At 43.4% G+C, this 22,547-nt stretch overlaps 1 protein-coding gene and 1 long non-coding RNA gene across 2 annotated transcripts; one reads left to right on the forward strand and one right to left on the reverse strand.

Moving 5' to 3' along the window:
- Nucleotides 1-1,189: 1,189 nt before the first annotated feature.
- IL7R (interleukin 7 receptor) lies at nucleotides 1,190-16,186 on the reverse strand. Its single transcript, XM_014875539.2, has 8 exons — nucleotides 16,060-16,186; nucleotides 11,178-11,316; nucleotides 9,745-9,899; nucleotides 8,054-8,208; nucleotides 6,169-6,346; nucleotides 5,271-5,361; nucleotides 3,375-3,450; nucleotides 1,190-2,091 (listed from the first exon to the last, which is right to left on the reverse strand). The coding sequence occupies exons 1-8, from the start codon at nucleotides 16,148-16,150 to the stop codon at nucleotides 1,606-1,608; spliced, it is 1,371 nt and encodes a 456-aa protein (XP_014731025.2). The 5' UTR covers nucleotides 16,151-16,186; the 3' UTR covers nucleotides 1,190-1,605.
- A 184-nt stretch (nucleotides 16,187-16,370) lies between these two features.
- LOC148219913 (uncharacterized) lies at nucleotides 16,371-19,997 on the forward strand. Its single transcript, XR_015799540.1, has 2 exons — nucleotides 16,371-16,570; nucleotides 19,559-19,997. It is a non-coding gene; the product is annotated as an uncharacterized LOC148219913 (long non-coding RNA).
- Nucleotides 19,998-22,547: the final 2,550 nt, after the last annotated feature.

Genomic DNA, 22,547 nt, shown 5'->3' on the forward strand with positions numbered 1-22,547 from the left:
GCAAGAAAGCAGCTTGGATGTCCCGTGGCCACGCCGTTTTGCTGTCATGCAACTGTGTGGCTGTAGCAGCTTTATCTCCAAATGTGTGCTCCAGAATGTGCAGCATCCAAGGACTGTGAAGTGGCTCAGCCATAATGTAAAAAAAATAAATGTAATACTATAAAGAAAAAAGTCACAATGCAAAAAAAAATCTGGAAAAAGAGAAGAGAAGAGAAGAGAAGAGAAGAGAAGAGAAGAGAAGAGAAGAGAAGAGAAGAGAAGAGAAGAGAAGAGAAGAGAAGAGAAGAGAAGAGAAGAGAAGAGAAGAGAAAGAAAAGAAAAGAAAAGAAAAGAAAAGAAAAGAAAAGAAAAGAAAAGAAAAGAAAAGAAAAGAAAAGAAAAGAAAAGAAAAGAAAAGAAAAGAAAAGAAAAGAAAAGAAAAGAAAAGAAAAGAAAAGAAAAGAAAAGAAAAGAAAAGGAATACCAACAAACAAAACACAACTCCTGGCAAATTATAAGTAATTAAAAAAAAAACAAATTAGATCTTGTGATCACTGGCAAGGATCCACGGCATTCTATCCATCTTCATCTGTCAGATGTTGCATGAGAACACTGTCCAAATTCATAGTATTTGTGTGCAGTCACTGCCATTGGGAGTAATGCTAGTAAACGAACATAGCCCAGCCTCTGGAATGGAACGCACTTATGCTACACTAATAATTGCATAAGAGCTGCAGAAAAGATTGCACAGCATCGTGCAATTTACAGACCTAATTCAGTTTCTAGGAAGAGAAAGGACTTTGCTTCACATAGTTGGTACATGAAATGTTGAAGACCTCAAAAGGATTAGCAGAAGTACCTGTGGATCCTGTAACTGGCTGAAGGGCAGATCTTTGCCAATAGCAAAGAGTATGGCATTTAGGGTTTGCTTTGTTTTAACTTGCGTCTAAAAAAAACCCTAAAAAACCAAAAAACAAACCCACGAAAAACCCCCCAAACCAAAAACTAAATCCATCTCAGGAAACACCTCCATCAGGTGGGCCCATGTAACGTTTTTGCTGGGCAGCTAACTCTCATTGTGGTGCTCGAGCTCCTGAATCCCCAGGCACCTAATACTTGATTGCAACTCAAATTTACTGTCTTTTTACTGTCTTTTGACTGACTGGGGGGGGAGTTAGTCTTGACCCACCAGTGTTTAAAAGAGATGGCATTCTATTTAAAAGGAATTTATTGCCATATTTCTTGCTAAGGCATTAATAAGAGCTTAACTCTGTAACCAAGAGAGTAAAAAAAAGAGTTCATTAATTTCTATGAGACGTGCTGTGATCCTCAGCTGGGACTGCATTGTCACTTCTATAGATTAATCAGATTTGAAGATCAAAATCAGGTTGAATTAAATTTAATTTATGCTGCAGTGAAGACTGCTAGCAGCGTACTGAATGCTGAGACAGGCTACTCCTCACTGGAATGCAGGAGAACACACTTCCCTGCAGGTATAGCATTGCACTGTGAGCAGACTGCATTGAGGGAGGTGGGAACTCACAGGATATAGGAAAACAAAGCCAGAAAGCTTCAGTATCCTGCTTGTGTTAGAGAAAAAATTGCATGCTGTAATTCTTGTGAGATTTACTGAATTTTGTAGAAGTTGGACATTGTGACATAGGCTTCCTCATTGTTTGGTGATCTCATGTCACTGTTAGGCAGCATCTGGGATATGGTGTCGTCATTTAGGGGCTCTGGATGGGGCTGGCCAGAAGGATCCAGGGGATAAGTGGGGGAAAGGCTGAAACCATCGTTGTGCAGGGGCACCCTGTTGCCGTGGCAAACCTCATAGGTGCTGGAGCTGCAGCTGCCCTCAGTGACTGCACGCTGGCTGGTGCCCAGGAGCCTGTGCAGGACTTCGTAAGACACTGGCAGGTTTAGGTTGATTTTGTCTGCCATTGTAGGGATCATCTTCAGGTCTGATCCACTCCTGAATTTTTCTGGAAGGCTTGTCTCTGGAGCAGTTGATGGCTGCAGAAAATTTTCCAGTTCAGCTTTTGCCCAAAGCCCATCCACTTTATGGATATGAACATAACCAAAACTCTCTGGGTTAAAGCTTGTATCAAAATTCTGTGTGGAAAAGGGAATAGCACAGTTAGTCAACAGTGGGTGGTAGTTGAAAAGAAAAGATACTTTGATAACTTATTTGATTTTAGAAGGGTATTTATTATTTCTTTAACTCTAGGTGTAACCCTTAGCAGGCTGAACAATAGGTTAGCACACAATAAACTATCACATGGCTGAAAGCCCCTTTCCCTGTTAACTTCACCTCTCCTGTGTCCTCCTCTGGCCAGTACCCCTGGAGAGTGTTTTATGCTCTATACAGTGTTTCAGAGACTTTTCTGAGACACACATTAATCACATGCCAGCCATTTCACAGGAAGAGTGTGCCCACCCAGGTGGTTTCTTTCAGTTTTACCTTCCTAATTTAGCAGCAAGGGAAGTAAAAATTTGCCACAACTTCCTAAAACACGTTAGGAATCCCTGAACTGGGGAGCACAGGGGCTGGAAGAGCTGTGTTAGGCCTCCTATGAAATTAAAAACATATTAATAATGTACCTGGAGTGAACACTAATGATTTACTTGTCCATCTGGATTTAAACAGGCAGAGCAGTTCATATACTGTATGATGTATGAACAATGCTGCTGGGCATGTCAGGGTACGTGGACATCACCAGGGACATTTGCAAAAGGTCCCCATCCAGCCCCATGATCAGTTTCATAGAATCACCAAAGCATTTTGGTTGGAAAGGAGCTGTGGAGTCCAATCTTCTCCCAGAAGCAGGACCTGGCCTAATCTATTCAGAGCCCTATCAAGCCAAACCTTAAATATATTTCCAAAGGAGAACCTACCTTTTCTTTGGGCAGGCTACACAGTTCTAAATTATTTTCATAAGAAAGATTCTTTCCTTATATCTGGAAGAAGTTTGCCTGAAGCAATACATGCTTGTTTTGCATGTGGTCCTGTCACCACACAGCCTTGGGGTGAGAGCACTTTTCCCACCTCACTACATACACATATTGGAAGGTTTTAAGTAGTATTCCCCACTCCAAGCTTCCTTTTCTTCTATAAACAAACTTAATTTCTTCAGCCTTTCTTCATAGATCAACTTCCTGAGACCTCTGTAGTTACTTTGCACAAGTCAAACCTCAGGCTCCAGGTCAATTGTGTGTTAATTCCATAGCCTTGACTGACATCTAAATGAGCAAATGTGGGCTCTCTTCAGTGAAATTTAGAAGTAATTTCTGAAAGATGTCCTAGTTCATGCAGAAAATGCACATACTGTCTCATAGGCATTAGTTTTGTCCCCAAGAGTCTATACTCAGGTGGAAAGAACACTGGAAGAACATACGTTTTTTGGCTTCTTGCATAGCTGCTCCAGCGTTTTTTTATGGTCAGGAAGGTTTGGCCATACAGCAGGCTTGATCCTGAAACAGCAACAGGAGACAAAAAGCAGGATAAGGGTCAGAGGTTCATATTGCATCATTTGTACTAGTTCTCACAAAGCCTTACGGCTGGCTTGCATTATCCAGAATAAAGACAGAGAAGCCTCAGAATAAACCAGACAAGAGAAGAGGAATCATAAAGGCCACCAAAAAGTCATTGTTCTTTGGAGTGCACAAATTGTCACACTTAAAAGAAGACATTTCACTAAGTACTAGAAATGCAGCAAATTATGCTGGCAAAGAGTTTGTTGCTTGTTTTCATCTAGCTGTGTTAACAGGGTTCTGTGTGGAAGCTGTTTTCTGCAAGTGCAAGAAGATGCTGTGGTTAAGGTGGAAATTTGCTGATACTTGCTTCTGCATGTTCAGTTAATTCAAAGAATAGTATATTGTCCCATTCCTTGGCCAGCAATTTGAGCTACAGACATCTGTCCTGCAGCCTTTTTTAACATTTTAACTGCCTTGATTAGCAAAGTTCTCATGTTGTGCAACTTGATACTTAGCTATGATGCATGTAGAGAATGTTATCCAACTGATATTCAATTATTGCAGTGTTATATATGTATACGAATTTATATTTAATTTTATTTGTGTGTCTGTGTTGCTGTACATATGCACATGTATAAAACCTTCTTCTTTTTAAAATGGAAATATCTGGGATCAAAGTCTCGCCTGGTTTTGCTGCAGTTTTATTTAAGAAAACTTGCAGCAGTTAGAGAACTGTAGGTTCCCAGCAACAGTAAAACCCAAGAATGAGAAATCTCAAGCAACCTCTGTACTTGTGAATAAAGTAGCACCAGGGCAGATAACTTCAATATCTAAAATGTTTAATTATTAAAATTGCTTTGTGGCATGGTATGGCTGAGGCCAACTAGCATTGGCCAGCTAATCCCCATGTTTAACACTGCCAGGTAATCCCCATGTGTTACTCTGGAGTTAGCACAGCCCAAGTGTTGTCCCAAAAAGCAGCTCACACAGAGTTACTTCTCTTGAGCTGAGTGTCATGGACAGACTGCTCTGAATGTCGTTGAAGAGTCCTGGGCTTTCTGTATTGCAAGGAGTTCTTAATCTCCAGTTAAACTTGGATTTTTTTCCCTCCAGATTCTAGTTTTGTAACATTATCTACATATCTATTAAATTTCTTAAGCTTGTCAGCTCTACTGAGCCATGTCATTAAAAACATATTTACAGTTATCCACCTATTGCTGTGCAGCAGATCTATGAAAAAAACACTAACGCAGACCAAGGGCTGCTTGGGTAAGGAACATATCCTCATCCCATTTCTGCCTGATCTCGCCTCATGACTGGCTGGAAGAGGATTTGGCCAGGCTGGTGTCTGACATCATCAAGCCCCTGTTGCAGAGGGCTCTGCCCTGCTGCTTCTGAAAGCACTGCAGAGCAAACATCCCACTGACTGAGCCTGTCAAAGGGAAAGAGGTCATCACCCTGGCATGCTGTTTCCACACTCCTTAGGAGTTTACTAAAACCCACAGATTTTGCTTGAAGTTTGTGAGTCAAATTTGCTTCCAGTGGGACACTGAATCTGTAAGTGTTTTGTGGTGACTTTGGCACCAAAGTTCCCAGTGTTTTGAGCTCAAGACTGAAATCTCTGGTCCAAGTGGCAGGTCATCTTCTGCCTGCCAACACTGTTTCTTGTATTGCTCATTTTTACTCTTTGCTTGCCATCAGCTTGATACAGAGTTCCAGAAATGGAGAGGGAATAGTTTACAAGCATAACAGGGAAAACAAGAAGACTGTCAGAACAGGATTGGGTTCCAACACCTTTTCTGATACAAAGAGATTACCTGTTTTCCCAAAAAACTACGATCAGTGCAATCATAGCAACAGACAGCATGAATCCCAGGATGGAGAGTATAACCATGGCCACACTGCTATCTAAAGGAAAACAGAGAACATCAGCCAACGCATGTAAATGTCTCACTGTTAAGCCACCATAACAGTGATGTCTTTTCAGATGATAAATTAGGAATTAACACCAAGCATTGCATTTGCCTATCACTGGGCTGGTGCAATGGCTCGTTTCTCCTGCCTGTGAAGGAGGTAAGTTACAGCCTGCCACAGCATCAGCACCTGGATTAAAGCAGCTTGAAGTGTGCTGTCACCTCCTGTGCATTGAAACCAGCACTCACTGTGTCCTCACAGCAGCACAGAGATGAGTTCTAACAGCCATAATGCCAAGGTACCGCTGGGGACTGAAGGGACCCAAGGACCACAAAGATTATTCACGTGCAGTGATGAGATTTTATCCTGTGTTGAATTTGTGGTTCAAGTGCCATGTTCACACCCAGGCCCAGGGTCCTGAAATGGGTCGTATTTCACTGCTCTTCGTGCCTTACCCAAAGCCCTTCCTTCTCCTGGCAAGCCAGCCAGCAGCTAGCAGTGAGTCAGCCTTCATCTCCCCCTGCACCCACACCCTCATGCTCTCATGGCAGCATTTCCTCTGACCTTATTGCCCTTGAGTGAGATTTAAATCTTCACGGAGAGCCAGCCCCAGACCAGAGCAACCCAGCTGCTCTGTGAGTCACCTCCTTGGACTGCTGTGTCTGAGAGGGCTGACCCTGCTGTGGCTGTGGGCTCTTCCCTCCCCATTCTCTCATCCCTGCTATTTCTGAGGTTGGCCAGGGAGCCAAGACCCCCAGCTCTGCTTTCCTCCAGGATGCCCAAAGTGTTTTCAGCCCTTACAGCTTTCTGTGGAGTGCTGCTCTCGCGCTGTCCTGAAGCTCTTGGAAGTGCTCCATTCACTCCATGTGCCCTTAAAATAATCTCCATTGGGCTGAGAACGTACTTTCACCTCATATGATGCTTCATTTTCAAGGTTTTTCCCCAGCAGTTTTACCTGAAGATATGGTGACTCTATTGTCTAAACACATACACACACACACACAAAAAAATACAATTATTTTTCCAGCAGACAGTGGAGAATTATCCTCGAGTTCAGCAAAATATGTGAGATCAGGTGCATCCCTGAAATACTGTTTAGTCCATCTCTCTATTACACAGGTGCTTATCAGAGCATCAGCCTAGTTAAACAGCAGCATACTCCAGATAGTATTTGAGAACAGAGACAAATGCCGGGTAAAAGCTTTTTGGAAAACAGCTGAGAGTATTAACTGTGCTTTGTGGCAGCTGACACTGCAGTAGGAAGTATATGCTTCCCTGAAAAGGCTCAGAGGAGAGATGGGGAAAAATACATTTTTGCAGCATAAAAAGACAGTGTCTGAGAGGGCAGTTACAGGGAAGAAGCTGAAATTCTGCATTGCAGCTCTGGTGCTCTCCATTTCGCTGTCTCAATCCATTTTCTTTTCCCCTTAAGTTCTTTGATGTTTGATCTGTATATTTTCATGTCCAATCAACAAGGAGGGAGATTTAATCTGTGAAACAGAGAGCAGTTAATAAGCAAGCTCTAAGCGATGTTCAGGTGCTAGAAAAACAAATTATCTGGGATAGAATTGCCTTGTTAAGGTTTTGGTCTTGACATGCTTCAATGATGTGAGACCTGTGGAGAGGTTAACAAAGCTTGGGAAGAGGGGTATAGTGATGCTAATGGACACAAAGAGTGCAGAATTTTCAGGCCATTATAGAGGATATTTGGCAGAGCTCCCAAGATAAGGAAGAAACGAATAAAGACAACTCAGTGACTGTGCTGAATCAGCTCTTAACTGGTTAGAAGGTAATTCTGGCAGGAGCAGATCACAGCTGCTGACTCATGGCTCACCAGGACAGGAGAGCCACCAACTCAAGAGAAGACAAAGACTGAGCCTCTGGGCTAACTGGCATGAGACGTGAGAGAATCATTAGTCGACAGAAGATGGAACACTAATTAAAAAGAGAACAATATAACTTGTGGCCAAGGAACACTAATTAGTTTGTTTCCTAAAACGTATAAATACTAAAACGTTTTGGTAGTTGGTGTGCTTGATTTGTGGAATACCACTGAGCATCCAAGCTTGTGCAACTGAACAATCCACATCTCTCTCCAGTGTGGAATTACTGGCATGTTGCACTCCATGTAACAAATCTGATTTTTGTGGACAACACTGTGCTCTCTCTGTAAAATGCAGGTGTAGTCCATGCTTTCAAACATTGTGATTAGCTTTTGCATGGCTGCCCTGGTGAGAGGGGACACACAGATTCATGCAGCTGGGCAGCCCCAGTCAGACCAGTCCACAGGCAGCTGTAGCCTCAGACAGCCCGAGGGTAGGAGAGCTGCAGGGCTGCACTGAAAGCCTGGAAGGATTCAGTGGAAAGGAGATGTGAAGAAACTTGAAAAATAAGTAAAGAGGTCACACGTTTTACTGACTGATGAGCACAGAAAATAACAGCAAAATCATCACAGCAAAGAGTAAACTTAGTACGGTTGAACATGTCTTTTATTTCCACTGCAAAACCCAAATAAATAAAACCTTTTGACTGATGAAATTTCCAAACGCCAAATATTGCACCTTTCCAAGTTTTCAGATAGATATCTGCAGAAATGCAGATTTGATAATTTTTACATGGTACAGGTTATTTTGATACTGCTTAATTTTGGAAATTACTGTAAGCCCATCAATACATCACCACTTACCTTCCAACTACCTTCTTTCTGCCGATAGGCTACTTGGTGTACTAATTTGTCCTTTAAGTATTTTTTCCTGGAGTGTGGTGTACAGTAACGAATAAGATATTCATTTGCCTCCCTTTCATATGTGATGTTTATAGCGAATGGAACTTCGGGCTTAACTGCAAATGACAAGAAACCAGGATAAAACAGGAGCAGAATAATGTTACTAGAAGATAAACAGGGTTTGAAATGTTAAAAAAAGTCCACTTCAAGTTACAGCCCTGCAGGGTGGCCTGTCTTGAGAAAGAGCTGTGCTGAGCTAGGCAAGCCTCATGCTGAGCCCCAGCTCCTCCTTACGCCCTGATCCTGAGAAGGGCTTGGTTTTGACCTGCTAGAGAAGCAATGTGACCAGCAGGGGAGGTGCTTGTGAGGAATATGACATTTAGTCTTGGAAAGCAATTCCTGAGCATGCCCACCCCTGTGGCAGTTTGAAGGCCTGAAATTCAGTCCCTCTAGCACTAGTCCCCAATGCTCTGAGATGGAGGCCCCCTGGCAAAACCCACCTGGGAGAAGGCACTGGGGAACAACCTGTGCTCAGGTACCACTGCGGCTGTCAGGGCACTGGGACAGAGGGAGCTACGAAGTGTGACAGTTTTAGATAGACCAGAGGAGCTGTGGCTCCAGACCCTTGCTGTGAACACCTGACCTGGTCTGCAGGAAACTGTGCCAAAGACCATCCGTGCAAGTACACCAAGTCAGAAATGCAGCCCTCAGGGCTCTCCCCAAGCCAAGACTGTGCTGGATGTGCTTGAGACCTGTAGGCACTTGTGACTGTGGCACTGAGGCTTCCTGAATTCACCTTGATAAGTACATCAGCCCTCACAGCAACACAGAGCCCACACATATAGCCATAAATTGTTCTCCTTCTATAACCCTCAGATACTTCGATCATCCACAGTCTTTAGAGTAGGGACTGCCAGAGGTCCAGGCTGGCCCGTAAACTAAGAGGTAATGTAAGATTATTACAAAACTACTGAACTGTGGCAGAAATGTTTCACAAGAGAGGGATGTTGCAGAACTTACTGCCAACTGGAGACAAAGCACCAGGGAAGAACAGAGAAGAATCTGTCCTACAAAAGCTTCTCTGCCGCTCTTGAATGACACTGGTTACCAAGAATAGTAATTCTGTGTATCCCCTCCTCCCCTTGAGTTTCTTATTTCTTGGCTCAGGCAGGTCCCTGGTGTGTGTTAGCCCGTTCACAGTTACCAGTGCAGGATGCACCTTGTTCAGACTACCACACCACGACGTGAAGTGAGCTCTTGCAGCCTTGTGCTCCCTGTGCTACTGGGCTCATGCTATCTGTAGAGTGGCCAGTCCCTAAACTGCATAATCTCTAGTCAGAGATTAACAAAATGTCCCTGCTTGGCAGTTCACCCACACTGAGGAACAGCTGCTTCAACCATGGACGGGATTCAGTCTATGTCTGGGTCTGGGCAGTGTCACAATCAGCCTGAATTCAGCTACGCATTTTGAATGTAGGTTAATCATGTCTAGCTTTGAAGCAGGGGAATCACTATACTCTGATAACACCCCAATCCAGACCATATGCCCTGCTAAAATGCTCTTTTATGCTGCCTTTATTCACCCAGATTGACCATCAGGCTTTGCATAACCCCTATAACTTTAAAAACATCCAAAATGTTAAGTATCTCACCAATGTCAGTTATAACCAGACTCCTGCAGACCCTTCTCTTCATCTCAGAGTACATGCAAACATCTCTGTTTGAGAGTATATCAATGAACTGTAAGAAGAATACATCTTCCTGTTTCTTCATGTTGGAGCAGGCATAATTGTTGTCTTCCTTGGTACTGTTGGCCAAAGTGACACGACAATCATTTCTTCTAACTGTTAATATGACTTGACTACTTACTATAAAGGATTAATCCTGCTTGCTCATTTCACTCAACTCACTGAAGTGAAACTCCATGTGAAATAATACAATGCAAATAAGGAGTTTGAGATGTTGATAGTGTTTTTCCTTGTGGTCCTTGAGAACAATAGTAAAGTGATGTGAATCACAAGCATCATGGAGCTCTCAAGAAGAAAGTGCAATTATTCAGTTGGAGGTGTATGTGCTAAAATGTTTGCATCTTTAAAAATTACCTTTCCATTGCTATTTTTGAATATAGGGCAATGTGTTTTGATCCTCTTTGAAGAGAAAGATGAATTTCTTACTGACTTTGGCGGCAGCAAATAGAGGGTCAACAGTGAACCTGGCCATGAAGGAATCACATGGTGGTTTTAGAACTTTTTTTTCCATTTCTTTGGCTCCCATGTTTGAGAACTGCCGTAAAACTTTGGTCAAAACCCATAATAAGTCCCATGAAAATAGAAAAATTCTAATAAACCATGAGAAAAAAATGGAAATAATTAGTGACTAGTATATAAAGATTTAAAGAAAATAGACACTTCTTTTTTTGGCTGCCACACAATTTTCAGTTTCAGGAAAAAAAGAAAAGGATCTGTATGCTCAATAAATAAAATCTTCAGCTTGGTGCAACAGTGAAAAAGAAGTGTGGAAAGAGTTTCAAGGCCTCAATAGGAAGTGGAGATGACTGATGTGTTTGATAAGTGTTGGAGGTTTGTGTGCTTGTTCTAGTGTATTTCTTGTACGTCTCTATGTGCAAAGACAATAGCTGAGTTTTTTGTCTTAACCTAGATGAAGGCATTTTCTCGGATGTGGAAAATTATCCTTCTGCTAAAGAATTTTCTGTGGCATGGATTTGTGTCTTCAAAAACATTTTTTAAAATACCATTTGAATTAAAGTAAAAAGCTCTCAGTTCATGCTGGCCTACATCCATAATACAGGCATTCCAGAGCAACAGAGGCAAGGTCAGAACTACTGGAGACATTATAATCCCCTTTAGAGAGTCTCCCAGCTTGTTCTTTTTCTCATTAGGGAGTTATGTTCCGCTTCAGTAAACTCTTCTTCTTTGCTGAATATAGTACTCAAACTTGGCAAAACACTCTGAAGCAGGATTTTGTCTAGCTTTGCTGCCCCTGTTTCCCTGCATGTGGCAACGTGACTCACTAGTGCTCAGCATTTCACTTCCCAGGTGTTTACAGAGGGACAGACAGCACTTACCACAGTGACAGGGTGTAGTTAGTGTTGTAAGGAGGCAGCTCGGTGAAATTGCAGGTCAGGCTGCTAAAGGAGTCCTTAATTTCCAGCTGGCTGAAGCAGTCAATGTCAAAATTGTCTGGTTCATCATCCCCAAGAGTCCCTAAGGAAGTATTCAGAAGATGTTACTGAAGTAAACCCATGAGTGTATTTGATTTGCAGATCCATTGTATAGGAGGTTGTATCTTCATGTGGTTGCCTGAAAGAAAGAGGATCAACCCACCTGTTTTGTGAGGAGCAGAGAAACCTTGTCCAAAATGAAGTTAGAAGCCGTTTGTACCTTTCAAGGTTGCTCTCCCTGCATGCCAGTAAAGTCCACCCACTTGCACGAATGTTTTGGTGCCATGAGGCAGCTAAACCACATTTTGATTGTACTGGAAAGCTTTCTGAAATGTCACGAATTTAGCCTCAGGAGGGAAATCTTAGACTTTGTGCCAGATTGCATGGCTTCCTGCACATTTACTTCAATGACTAATAACACAATCATGATTTGACTATAAGCATAATTCTAAAGTCCTACACTTGGCAGGTATGAGGCCAGTGATGCAAAAAATGACACTTCTGAGAGAAGACCTGTCTGGCAGAAAATGCCAATAAAATCTCACCCACTAAAGCCAAGTGGGTGGAGAAAGGCTTATTGTCATGACCCCTCGAATGGATCCTAGGGACAGGAATGCCTCTGACTCCATTCACCAATGCTTAACAGTAGCTGTCATGATACATAAACCTCTTTTCTGAGTTAAGGGATTATACTCTATCCCCCACTCAATCCTCTGCTACCCGTTTCTCAGACAGGTCCTTGCCATGTGGGGCACCTGATGCACTGAGAAAAAGAACCACAGAATCAGACAGGTCTGGGTGGAAAGGGATCTTAAAGATCATTAAGTTTCATCCACCATGGGCAGGAATGACACCCACTGGATCAGTTTGCTCAGGGGCCCATCCAAACTGGCACTGAACCCTTCCAGGGATGGGGCGTCCACAACTTCTTAGGGCAGCTTGTTCCAGAGCTTCACTGCCCTCTAAGTATAGAGTTTCTTCCCAACATCTCATCTAAATCTCTCTTCTGACAGTTTAAAACTGTTCATCCTTTTCCTATTGTTATCTGCTGTGGGGTATCAGTGACTCACAAATGGAGTGGGCCTGTTGAAAATTTCCAATGGAAAATCCCTCCCAGAGAAAATGATGGTCAACTCTTGCATCTGCAGTCAGATTTCAGTAAGAGAAAAAGTCCAGAAGTCAGTCAGAAATGCAGAGAAACACACAAAAGCAGTTCAGGCAGAGGCTAGGAACAGGGACTGCTGCTACCAGCACCTGTGATGGGATGGGAGCATCTGATGCTGCAGTAATCCAGAATCCCCAGGGAGATCTCTCCCCCATGAACTAATACTTAGTGGCCATTTGTTACCATGAGCAACTGGTGCTAAGAAATCATTACTGGTCTTCTCAGCACAGCTCAGGGAGCCCAGATCCCCCTGAAGGACTACAAATGCAGTGTCCTCTACCAGCGTTGCTGCTTTCAGGGGAGAATCTGTGCAGCATAGAGACAGAGACACAGACAGACACACAGACACACACAGACAGAGACAAAGACAGAGACACAGACAGAGACAGACAGGGACAGAGGTACAGACACAGACACAGAGAGAGAGAGACAGATGGAGATATAGACAGACAGAGACAGACACAGACAGAGACACAGACGGACATAGAGACACAGACGGGCAGAGACACAGGCACAGACACAGAGAGAGAGATGCAGAAAAAGCAGATGCTGTACAAAGCTGCTGTATTTAACCATCACATTCAAGACAGAGATACAGAGATCAGCCCAACTTTGGAACAAGTCCTGCAGCAGTTTCAGAGGTGACAGTCTTGTCCAGTGCAGCCCTGCGCCATAAGGGTAGACATGCTTGTACAGAAAGTATCTACCATATACAGTTGCATATTTGTGGGTAGAAGTGTGTACATGAAAATATGTGTATTTAAAATCTGGGGGATACCAAGTAAGCTGAAATGAATCTGTTTAAAATGGAAAACAACTCACCATATTTTATATAGATATATACACCCAAAGCTGGCATGTACAGGTATGTCACATTCTAAGCCTCTCTTAAGATTTTACTTGCAACTGCCAGGAGACTTGCTTTATGCTAAAGGCAATATCAAAACTTAAAGGTTAGGATGACTAATCTGCCCTTCTATATGACTGCTCCGTGATCTCTGTATATGCAAACTATATATACCAGATTTTGCATCAACTCAAAAACCTGACAATCATCCTATTAATAAATGGCTTATTAAAAAAATTCAACTATTCACTACTCATTTGCTAAAAAGGTACAGAAATTTGAATTAATTCTCTATCAGTTTGGTTGCAAAATGAGAAGAAGAAAAGGCGTAGTCTTGCAGTTCAAACAGGCATTCAAGGTTTAACCAACGTAGTGTAGCTTTGGTGCCACACTGGAAGGAAAGCTGACTTTACCACCTAGACACTTAACATTTCCACTGTGATTATACAGTTCCTTATTCATGGAAATAACATAATAACCATAGAATATATGACAATTAAACCTCAGGAACAGTGTTAAGTAAGCAATTAGAAATGCTATTTCTGCTATGGTTTTTCATGGGCTGACTAATTTTTTTGTCTGACGTAAGTAGGCACACAGTCTCAGCCTCAACTTCTGCCCTAAACCTCAGAACCACCACGCACAAATGTGTTTGCTAAGTGAATGGTTTTGGTGAGTCTGACATGACTCATACTGCTAAGGACACTTCACTCAATTAAAAATTTACAAGACTATTGCCTTGAGAAGGCCAGACCAGGCAGAGACATGAACCTGGCTCTACTGAAATCAAGGCAGGGCTTGGGAAGGAGTGATTCTGAACTGAGATAAAAACTGCTCTCATAGCTGAAGTCATGGCAGGTCCTTCACAGAAATGGTTCTCTCTTGGGTTTGGACAGCATCCATCAGGATGGTTCAATGGAGATGTGGTAATGTGACACCTCTAGCACTGATGTGATTCAGGCAGAACCTGTTACAGTAACTTCAGCTTAGATGTGGGTTGCATAAACTCTACAAGTGTGGGTAGGAGGACCACTGAGGGTGCCTTGACCATAAGCCTCCTCTGCCACCTGCACTCTCCCTGCCTGCCCCTCCTTAGCCCTGCCTGTAGCTCTCTGAGGCCTTTTGGGGATCTCCATCACTTCTTCCTGGGTGGGGGACATCAGCTGGGAGACAGTCTGATGCTCAGAAGAGAGGAGGAGATGGAGAAAAGTGCTGCAATTAGCTCTTCCCTCCTCTGCCCATAAGGGCAACTTCATGCCTGAGTTGGCTATTGGCACTTTGTAAGGAGGCAGGGCAAGTCAGAAAGGCAAAGAGTGAAAGTCAAATATCTGTCATGGGTGATTTTACCCCAGGTTATTTAGTTTGTTGGCCAAACAGAGAAGATCCGTAAGGAAGTCAAAAAAGCTGCTAATTGCACAATGGGGATTTTCTGAATCTGTTTTCACATATACGGAAATCCTTATTTACTCATGATAGTGACAAAACAAGCAAAGGTCTGATCATATTGATTTTGGGAAGGCCTGAAGATTTCAGTGACACCAACAATAAGTCACTAGCATTGAACATTCATCACCATAGCTGCTTTCCAAAGCTGGCTCTAAACAGCTGCCAGTTATATGAATAAATGACAAATAAAAACCCCAGAGTGGTTAGATCCAGTTCTAAGCCAGTCCCTGTTTTCATTTAATAAAAAAACTTATCATGCATATCCTGTATGTACATACATATGCATGTACAACTGTCCAGATACATGTGTTAAAATACACAACATCCAGGGAAAAATGAGATTCCCTAACTGAGAGATAGCATAAGAACACAACCTTTCTCCCCCTAAAACTGAAAACTCTTTTGTTCCCAAACAGTGGAGCTCTAATCTACCAGTAACTAAGTGATACCCTGTGTCCCTCAGGCGTAGTACACAAACTCTTGTCATTGCTGTTTGTTTAGTATCAGACAAATAAGAGTTTAGCAGATCTGGGACTGAATTTCTAAATCAAAATTTTCATCTCCCTGTTGAGAAAATGAATAGCAGGCTGAAACAGTGGTTTTTATTTCTGCTTATTATGTTTTTATACTCTGCTTATTTATGTTTTTGATCTTGATACTGCTAAATAATTTTCACTCTCTAAATGAGATCATAAAGTCTACAATAAGGCTGAATTTAAAGGGTTGTTAATTTATAAAGTGTTGTTGCTGAGTAGGGAATGAATGCTGTTAGTGATGTGCTGTGAGAGCCCCCTGACTGAGTTGCTGCATCAGCCCTGCTATGAGGGAGACTGAGGCCATATCCCAGATACAGCTGATTAAACTGCTTAAAGAAAACGTACAAGTTTGGCTTTTGAAGTGGAACAGTTTGGGCCAAGTTTGAGTTACCTCAAAATGTTTTACTTGGAGGAGACTGGCAAGAGCAAAAGAAGCCAGAACCTCACCCCACTCTACTGGCAGCTCGGAGTGACCATGGGTGAAGTTATCCCTGTTCCCAGGAATAAGTCCCCACACAAACGCTACCTACAAGTATTGACAGGGCTGGCACTCCATGCCCTGTGCATACAGCTATGGTCTCCCGTATTTCATGTGGATTTGAGTTACAAGGACAGAAGATTTGGGGATTGAATTAAGTAGGTAGCCCTCAGCTCCACCTCAGCCACCGGCACTAAAGAGAGTTTGGAAGTTAAAGCACGAATGCATTTATCCACACAGCTGCATTCTGGAGCTCTTAACTGAGGTTTTTTAAGATCATACGTGAGTGGAAAGACGCAGATGAAATGACTCACCATCACCGTCTGCTGAGGTGCAACCACTTTCCCCCAGGGCGGTGTGCAGGACCATGGCGAAGACGCTGAGCACAGTGCCGGGCTGTGCCATGCTGGGCGCGCCGCATGTGTGCAGCGAGCGGGGCTGCGTGCCAAGCCAAGCCAGGCCGCGCCTTTATAGCGGCCTCAGCCCTCAGCCTCGGCCTGCAGCGGCACCTCCGCACGGGAAATGTAAACATGCCTACGCACGGCACGGCTGGTGGCAGCGGGCAGGAAGCCAAAGCAAAGAGAGCTGCTGAGCTTTTACTGTGAAACAGCTTCCCGCTCCCGGGATGAGCAGGTTGTGGAGCAGGCCCGCCAGCCCATCTGGCGAGCCTGGTAAAGGCCGGCGGGAAAGGCAGCGCGGAGCACGGACAGTGCTCCCGACTCCTGGTGGGATTCCTGCCGCTGGCTCCCTAAGAGCATGGTTTAGCCTTGGCATCCACTTTGCTCCCAAGAGAGGTGCACGGATCCAAGGAGAAAAGTCTTCCAGGTATGAAACATTAGGTATGATTGCTTTTGTTTATTCCCTGACTACCAGGATCAAAAGCAGCACTGCCAGCAGGTGATTCTTTATTCTTGTGAGACCCTGGCTGGAGCACCCCACTGAGCCCCAACATTAGAAGGACGCAGCATGTGGAATTAAGTCCAAAGGAAGCCAGTGAGATGAGGAGAGGGCTGGAACACACCTCCTGCACAGACAGGCTGAGAGAGCTGGGGCTCTTCAGCCACAGAAGAGAAGGCTCTGGGGAGATTTTACCATGGCCTTTCAGTATATAAAGGATGCTTATAAGAAAGATGAGGAGAAATTATTTACCAAGGCCTGTGGTGATGGGACAAGGGGCAATGTTTTTAAAATAAAAGAGGGGAGATTTAGATTGGACATACCAAAGAAATTCTTCCCCTGTGAGGGTGGTGAGGCTTTGGCACAGGTTGCCCAGAGAAGTGTGTCTGCCCCATCGCTGGAAGTGTTCAAGTGCAGCTTTGAGTAACGTGGTCTAGTGGAAGGTGTCCCTGTACATGGCAAGGGACTTGGAATAAAGGAATCTTCAAAGGTCCCTGTCAACCCCAAACCCTCTGTGATTCTATGAAGTCCTGCATGAGGCAATGCTGACTCAGAAAAACCTGTGATTTAAAAGACTAATCCTGCAAAACCTGGCTCCTAAGAGCAAAGTGGCACATCTCACATTTTTTCAGGCTTTGGACAAAGCAAAGGTGGAAAGCGAAAGACAAAGAGGTGTTAGGTATTTCCTTTGCACCCTTTCTGTGGCTGAATACGCCGACACACACTAGAGTGTAAAGCAGGGCCGTGCACAGGGCTGACTGATGTGGCTAGCTACAGGTGAGCTGACAGCCTGAAACAGAAGAGCAAGCTCTGGCACATCCCTGGCTGCACCAAAAAAAGCTTCACATTGGAGGTGTAAAGTAAACTGGGGACAAAGTTTGTAAAAATGAATGCCCAAGTAAACAGAAAAATTGACACTATAATAAGGATGCTCAATATGGAAGCTTTTTTCGTCTGCAAGGAAGTAATAGAAAATGCTCACCAAAGTGAAGAAAGCTCAGGTCTCGTAGGTAGAAAAGTTTCCTTCTTTCCAGGACATCAGGGACTGTCCTGCAGTGTCTCTGCCCTAGGCAAGGGGCACTGGGTAGCCAAGGCACTGTTTCTGGACTCCCCCTGCCCAGTTTTAATAGGAAGACATGGCCCCCTTTCCACGAGAGTTCAGTGAGGCTGATTGGAAGATCTCCAGATCCTGTATCCAGCCCCACCTAATGGAGCCTCCCTGGGGCTCCCCACAAAGCATTCCCTGCAGGTGCACTAAGCCTGGGTAGGTTCAGAAGGGTGGGTTGGGCTCTCTGGCCAGCATGTCTGTATTTACCGTGTGTATTGCTGTGTCAGGACTCTCCTTGCTTCACTTCTGTCTGGCAGGGAAGAGCACGATTCATCTCGTCCTAACACAGACATGAAAAAGATAAAATCGAAACCCCTAAATGCATTTATTTCCCTCCGCTGAAGAGAGAGCCCAGGGTGAGGCAGGCTAGATGTCTGCTCAGCAGACCTCTGAATACCTCCTGCCCACCAACAGCAGAGGGACCTGCCTGGCCACCCACACAAAGCAGGAGCTGGTGCAGGGGCCACAGAGCCACTGGAGGTGGCACCACCATGGGCTGATTGACCCTCACTTGAGGGCCTGACTTCTTTTATAGATCAGTTTGTGTCACTGCTAAATTCACATGGTATCCCTTCAAGAGATTCCCTCTCTCTGAGTCAGCTGAAGGGGCTTTAGCAGTAACTTGTACTACTCATCTCTCATGCTCAAGTTTTCGGTGCTTGATCAAAGTACATTGCAGCCAAACTTGAATTAGTGAGATTGAGTCCTGGTGATATCTAATACCTAACGCCTTGCCCTTGCTTGCTTTAGACTAGCTGAGAATTTAACATTTTTCTTATTAATCTTTCTTATCATATTATTCTAAAAACCCTCAAGGTAATTCCTGCCTCATTTTCAGACAGAAATGTCATTAAAGAAAAGCTCTCCTGTGCAAATTGGTCACTATCCAGAAATGACACCTTCTCACTTTAAATTTGTCTTGTTTATAATTGAGTGGGCTATCACTTTGATCTTTTTTTTTTCTTTTTTCCTGTTTCAGTTGGAGCAAACTAAAAGAAAAAGTCTTTTCAGACATAATATTTTTGTTGAACATGAATAATCTTATTATCAGAGCTGTGCTGCTCAGGGGATTTCCATGTTGTCATGGTTGCATTTTGTCTGGGTGGGGAAATGAGGGACCACAATGAAAAGAAAAAAAACCTAGTATCAAGAATACCCTGAAGCAAAAGTACATTTTGTTTTACTTCTGCACGTCTGCTTCAGAAGCTGTTTCATTTCTAGGAGATATTTGAGTCTATCCGTCTCACCTTGTTGCCTTTCTGTAATGTCTGGGACATAGGAAATTAAATCTGTAAGTGTAAGTCTTAGGACAGCTGAAGGGTTAGTACCCAGAAGAGGCTGGAAAAAAGATGGATTACTTTTCACTTGCAATAAATTTACACTGCTTCTGCCTCCTCACTGAAGATTCCACAAAAAACCCCAACAAACCATCAACAACAAAACCAACCCACAGCAAAATCCCCCTCCAGTTTAGACAGGTAACTTTTGAAGGTCCAGCAAAAATGTACCTGTGTCTCATTGGTATGCCAGCTCTCTTTGAATCCCAACACCCTCTTTTAGACCTTCTGAGTCATTGCATGCCCTCTTGCATTTTTAGCCATTAACCAAGCCCAGGTTACAACTTCCATGACTATGAAAAATAAGTTTTCCAGTGCCCTGTGATGCCCCTACACATCCTCAAGTGCTTTCTTGGATTATCACTTCTGTTGCAACTGTCGACTAACCAGGTGTCATCCACAAATTAGCATCCATCTTTGCTTCTTATACTGTTTGTTCACTCATTTTTGTTGTTTTTTTTTTCTCCTTAGGACACGAAAGTATTTTTTGATTCTGCTTTGGCTCCAAAAATTGCAGAAGGTTTCTGCACACATGCACGTAGCCTTTTAGAAAGATGAAGACAAATAAATCCCTTCCTTCTATCAACAACACTTTTCAAAGGCTCCAGTTCAGTGAATTCTCAGAACCTCTGTGAGAGATGAGTGGAGTGGATCCTCCAGACATATCCCAGTGTGCAGCACTGGAGACAGGACGTGTGTACACTTACGGATGGAGGATACAGACATCCTTGTGTTTGTGGAGCTCAGTGGTGTGTCCTGGTTAGATACCCATGGTCCAACTTGGGACTGGGTGTGGAGGGAGCTTTTCTCAAGTTGGTCATAGCTGGCAGGAGCTGTTGGGCTTCTTGGCCCCCTCTAAGGCATGGGGGTTCCTCTATTCCCTGGGCTGTTAATAAATTATCTGATTATATCACAGAGTCTCATTAGAATTTGTATTATATAAATGCTCAAACAGACTTCATACTTGGACTTTTATTTTTTTAACCAGATATACCAGGAACCAGAAATTTTCCAGCCAGCTTCAGATGTGAAGGGGACTTCTACATTAAAAAAAAAAAAAGGTCCAGAATCTTCTTTGGTTTTGTTGCTTCCTGACATTTCTTGCCCTTACCTGCTTCATAAACCTTGTTTCATCTATCTTCTCCCTGGCAGAGGCATCTCTCAGCAGTTCCTCACTGAAGGTCTGTGGGTTAGCCTTGGGCTGCTCTAAGAAATGTTCTGCTGTGGGAGACAGTCTTGCTTAAGGCAACATAGTCGTGAGCATAATTGAAGCCTTGGGTGAAGAACAAAACCCTAAGATTAAATGGATTTACTCTGCAAGACATTGTGTTTCACTTATCACCAAATTATTTTGGTCTGCAGAGTGTGACAGCAATGCAGGGTGGAAGATACACAGTTTGTCACCATATGGTCCTGAGGAATGGAGCCTTGTGTGACAAAGAGAACATAATTTTGAAAATTTTTTTGAACTGTCTTTGTCTTTGAGGTTTTGCCACTTAAAATTGCTTTGAATTTCCCCAGGACTCATACATTTGCACCATAATCACAAGGAGGGCTGTTGTACTGAGGGAAACATAACAGATAAGCTGGAAAAAACACTGCTGGTTAAAGTGTAAAGCAGGAGGAACTGATGTGCACTTTGGTCAGGCATTCAAATATTCTGGGATCAGACTGAAAAACAACAGGATAGAAGTGGACTTTTTTCTCTTCTCCTTACCCAGCACATACAGCAACAGCAGAAACAAGAACAGTCGTGTTAATAGGTCTGCACTTCTTTTATTTGCTTGCTAATTTCTAAATCTTCAGGGTGCTCAGAATATTATTTTCAATTATCCTCTACAATAAGCAGAGTTACAGCATAAAGACACAAAAGCTTAAATTGTTTCCACGTTATTTGTTTTAGTTCTAGAAGAATATCTGCAAGATGTATTAATCACTTTTGAGGTCTGGTTGGAGAGCACCTGTACTTGCTCATATACATTTTTCAGACACAATGTTGAACCAAACCCCCATCATTTTGGTGACAATGAGGCATTTTGTGAATCTGTTTTAATTCTGTAAAATGCTTCATTCTGACCCCTGCAACTTTTAAATTAAAGTTTTAGATTTTCATTCTTTTTAATTAATTTGATTTTAGATTGCCTTTAGTTTCAAAATGTGAATTACTAAAAACTGATTTGGTTTCATCTGAATACTTTCTTTAAGAATCTGTCCACACCAGCTGTGGTTGCTTTTGGATATTTAATATCTCACCATAGCCTTCCTGCATGCAGACCCCATTCCAGAAATAAATGCCAAGGGAATGTAGAAGGCACAATTCCAATATATGAGTAGTACATGACTCAGAGCTGAACTCTTTTGTAAGCTTCAGATGAAAAACAGGCGTAAACCTCAGCAAAGAGGAAAAAGGGAAGGAGCAAACAGAGGCAACATGATGGCACGTCCCTGTAAAACAGAACAGATGGACAGAAATAATCTTGAGGAAGCTGAGGCTGGTGGCATGTGTGAAAGAGCAAGAGGAACCTGAAATAGTGTTTGTAATATTTATGTTTGTGGTGCTCTGGATGTGGGCTTCCCCACCACCAGGTAAGAGCGAGGTAGGTGGGTACAGTGTGCACCCAGTGGGAGTGGCAGCACCTCGTCCTGCTGCCCTTCCCCACCCGGGCAGGGGCAGGATCTGCCTGGCGAAATTCCGTGTATGAGTGCTGCCAGCAATGGCTCCTGCAGTAATGGAGGTGAACAACAGCGGGAGATGAAACTTCAGGGAGAACAGCCGGTGTCGAGTGTAGGTGTTGTGGCAAAGGCAGGATGCCCATGGCCCCTGGGGAGCTGCGGACAGGTGGGATGGGAAGGACCATGGCTGCTGAGCTGGGTGCCCTGACGAGAGGCTGACCCTGCTGATGTTTGTTCCCTTGCACCATTTCCATGGGTTTTGTGCTGCAGCCCTCAGGTGCCAGTCCCACTGTGTCCTGGTCCTCATCCCTGCTCCCAAAGAGCCCTCAGGGAGAGGCAAGTCCTCCAGGGATGGGCTGAGGAGGATGATGGGTTTCTAAACCAAGGTTTGTGCTGTTCAGGTGAATGTGAAGTGGACTTGGCTAGCAACTTGGGTGGATCATGCTGACAAAGGCTACCTTGAATACCTGCACAGGTTCCCTTTGCTTCTCCTTGCCCATCTCAGCACATCCCAGTCTTCCAGTGGCTCAGCAAGCAGCACTGAAGAGGCAGATGCAGCCATGCTCGCTGTTAGCCACAGGGATAACAAAATTTACTGGTTAAATATACCATAATTGAATGTAGCCTTGTTGGTAAGTCTAGAATCACTAAAATATTTTGAAGAATGTTTTTTATAAAACATTTACCTTAAGCAAATGAGCACTAGACAAATATTAGATAACAAAAAGTCACAAGGGAGGGCAATAATCTAAATGCTTTTACATTTAAATATGTTTAAAAATCTCTT

This window comes from Sturnus vulgaris, chromosome Z (assembly GCF_052056855.1).
Source record: "Sturnus vulgaris isolate bStuVul1 chromosome Z, bStuVul1.hap1, whole genome shotgun sequence".
Lineage (NCBI taxonomy): Eukaryota > Metazoa > Chordata > Aves > Passeriformes > Sturnidae > Sturnus > Sturnus vulgaris.

Bases quoted from the DNA above. Each gene is read 5' to 3' on its own strand.
- IL7R (XM_014875539.2), bottom strand. From the start codon at position 16,150: ATGGCACAGCCCGGCACTGTGCTCAGCGTCTTCGCCATGGTCCTGCAC. The intron at 9,900-11,177 runs GTAAGTGCTGTC...TTTGGCCAACAG, and splicing joins AACTACACCCTGTCACTGTG to TACCAAGGAAGACAACAATT. The intron at 5,362-6,168 runs GTAAGGGCTGAA...GTTTTCCTTTAG, and splicing joins GCAGCACTCCACAGAAAGCT to ATAGCAGTGTGGCCATGGTT.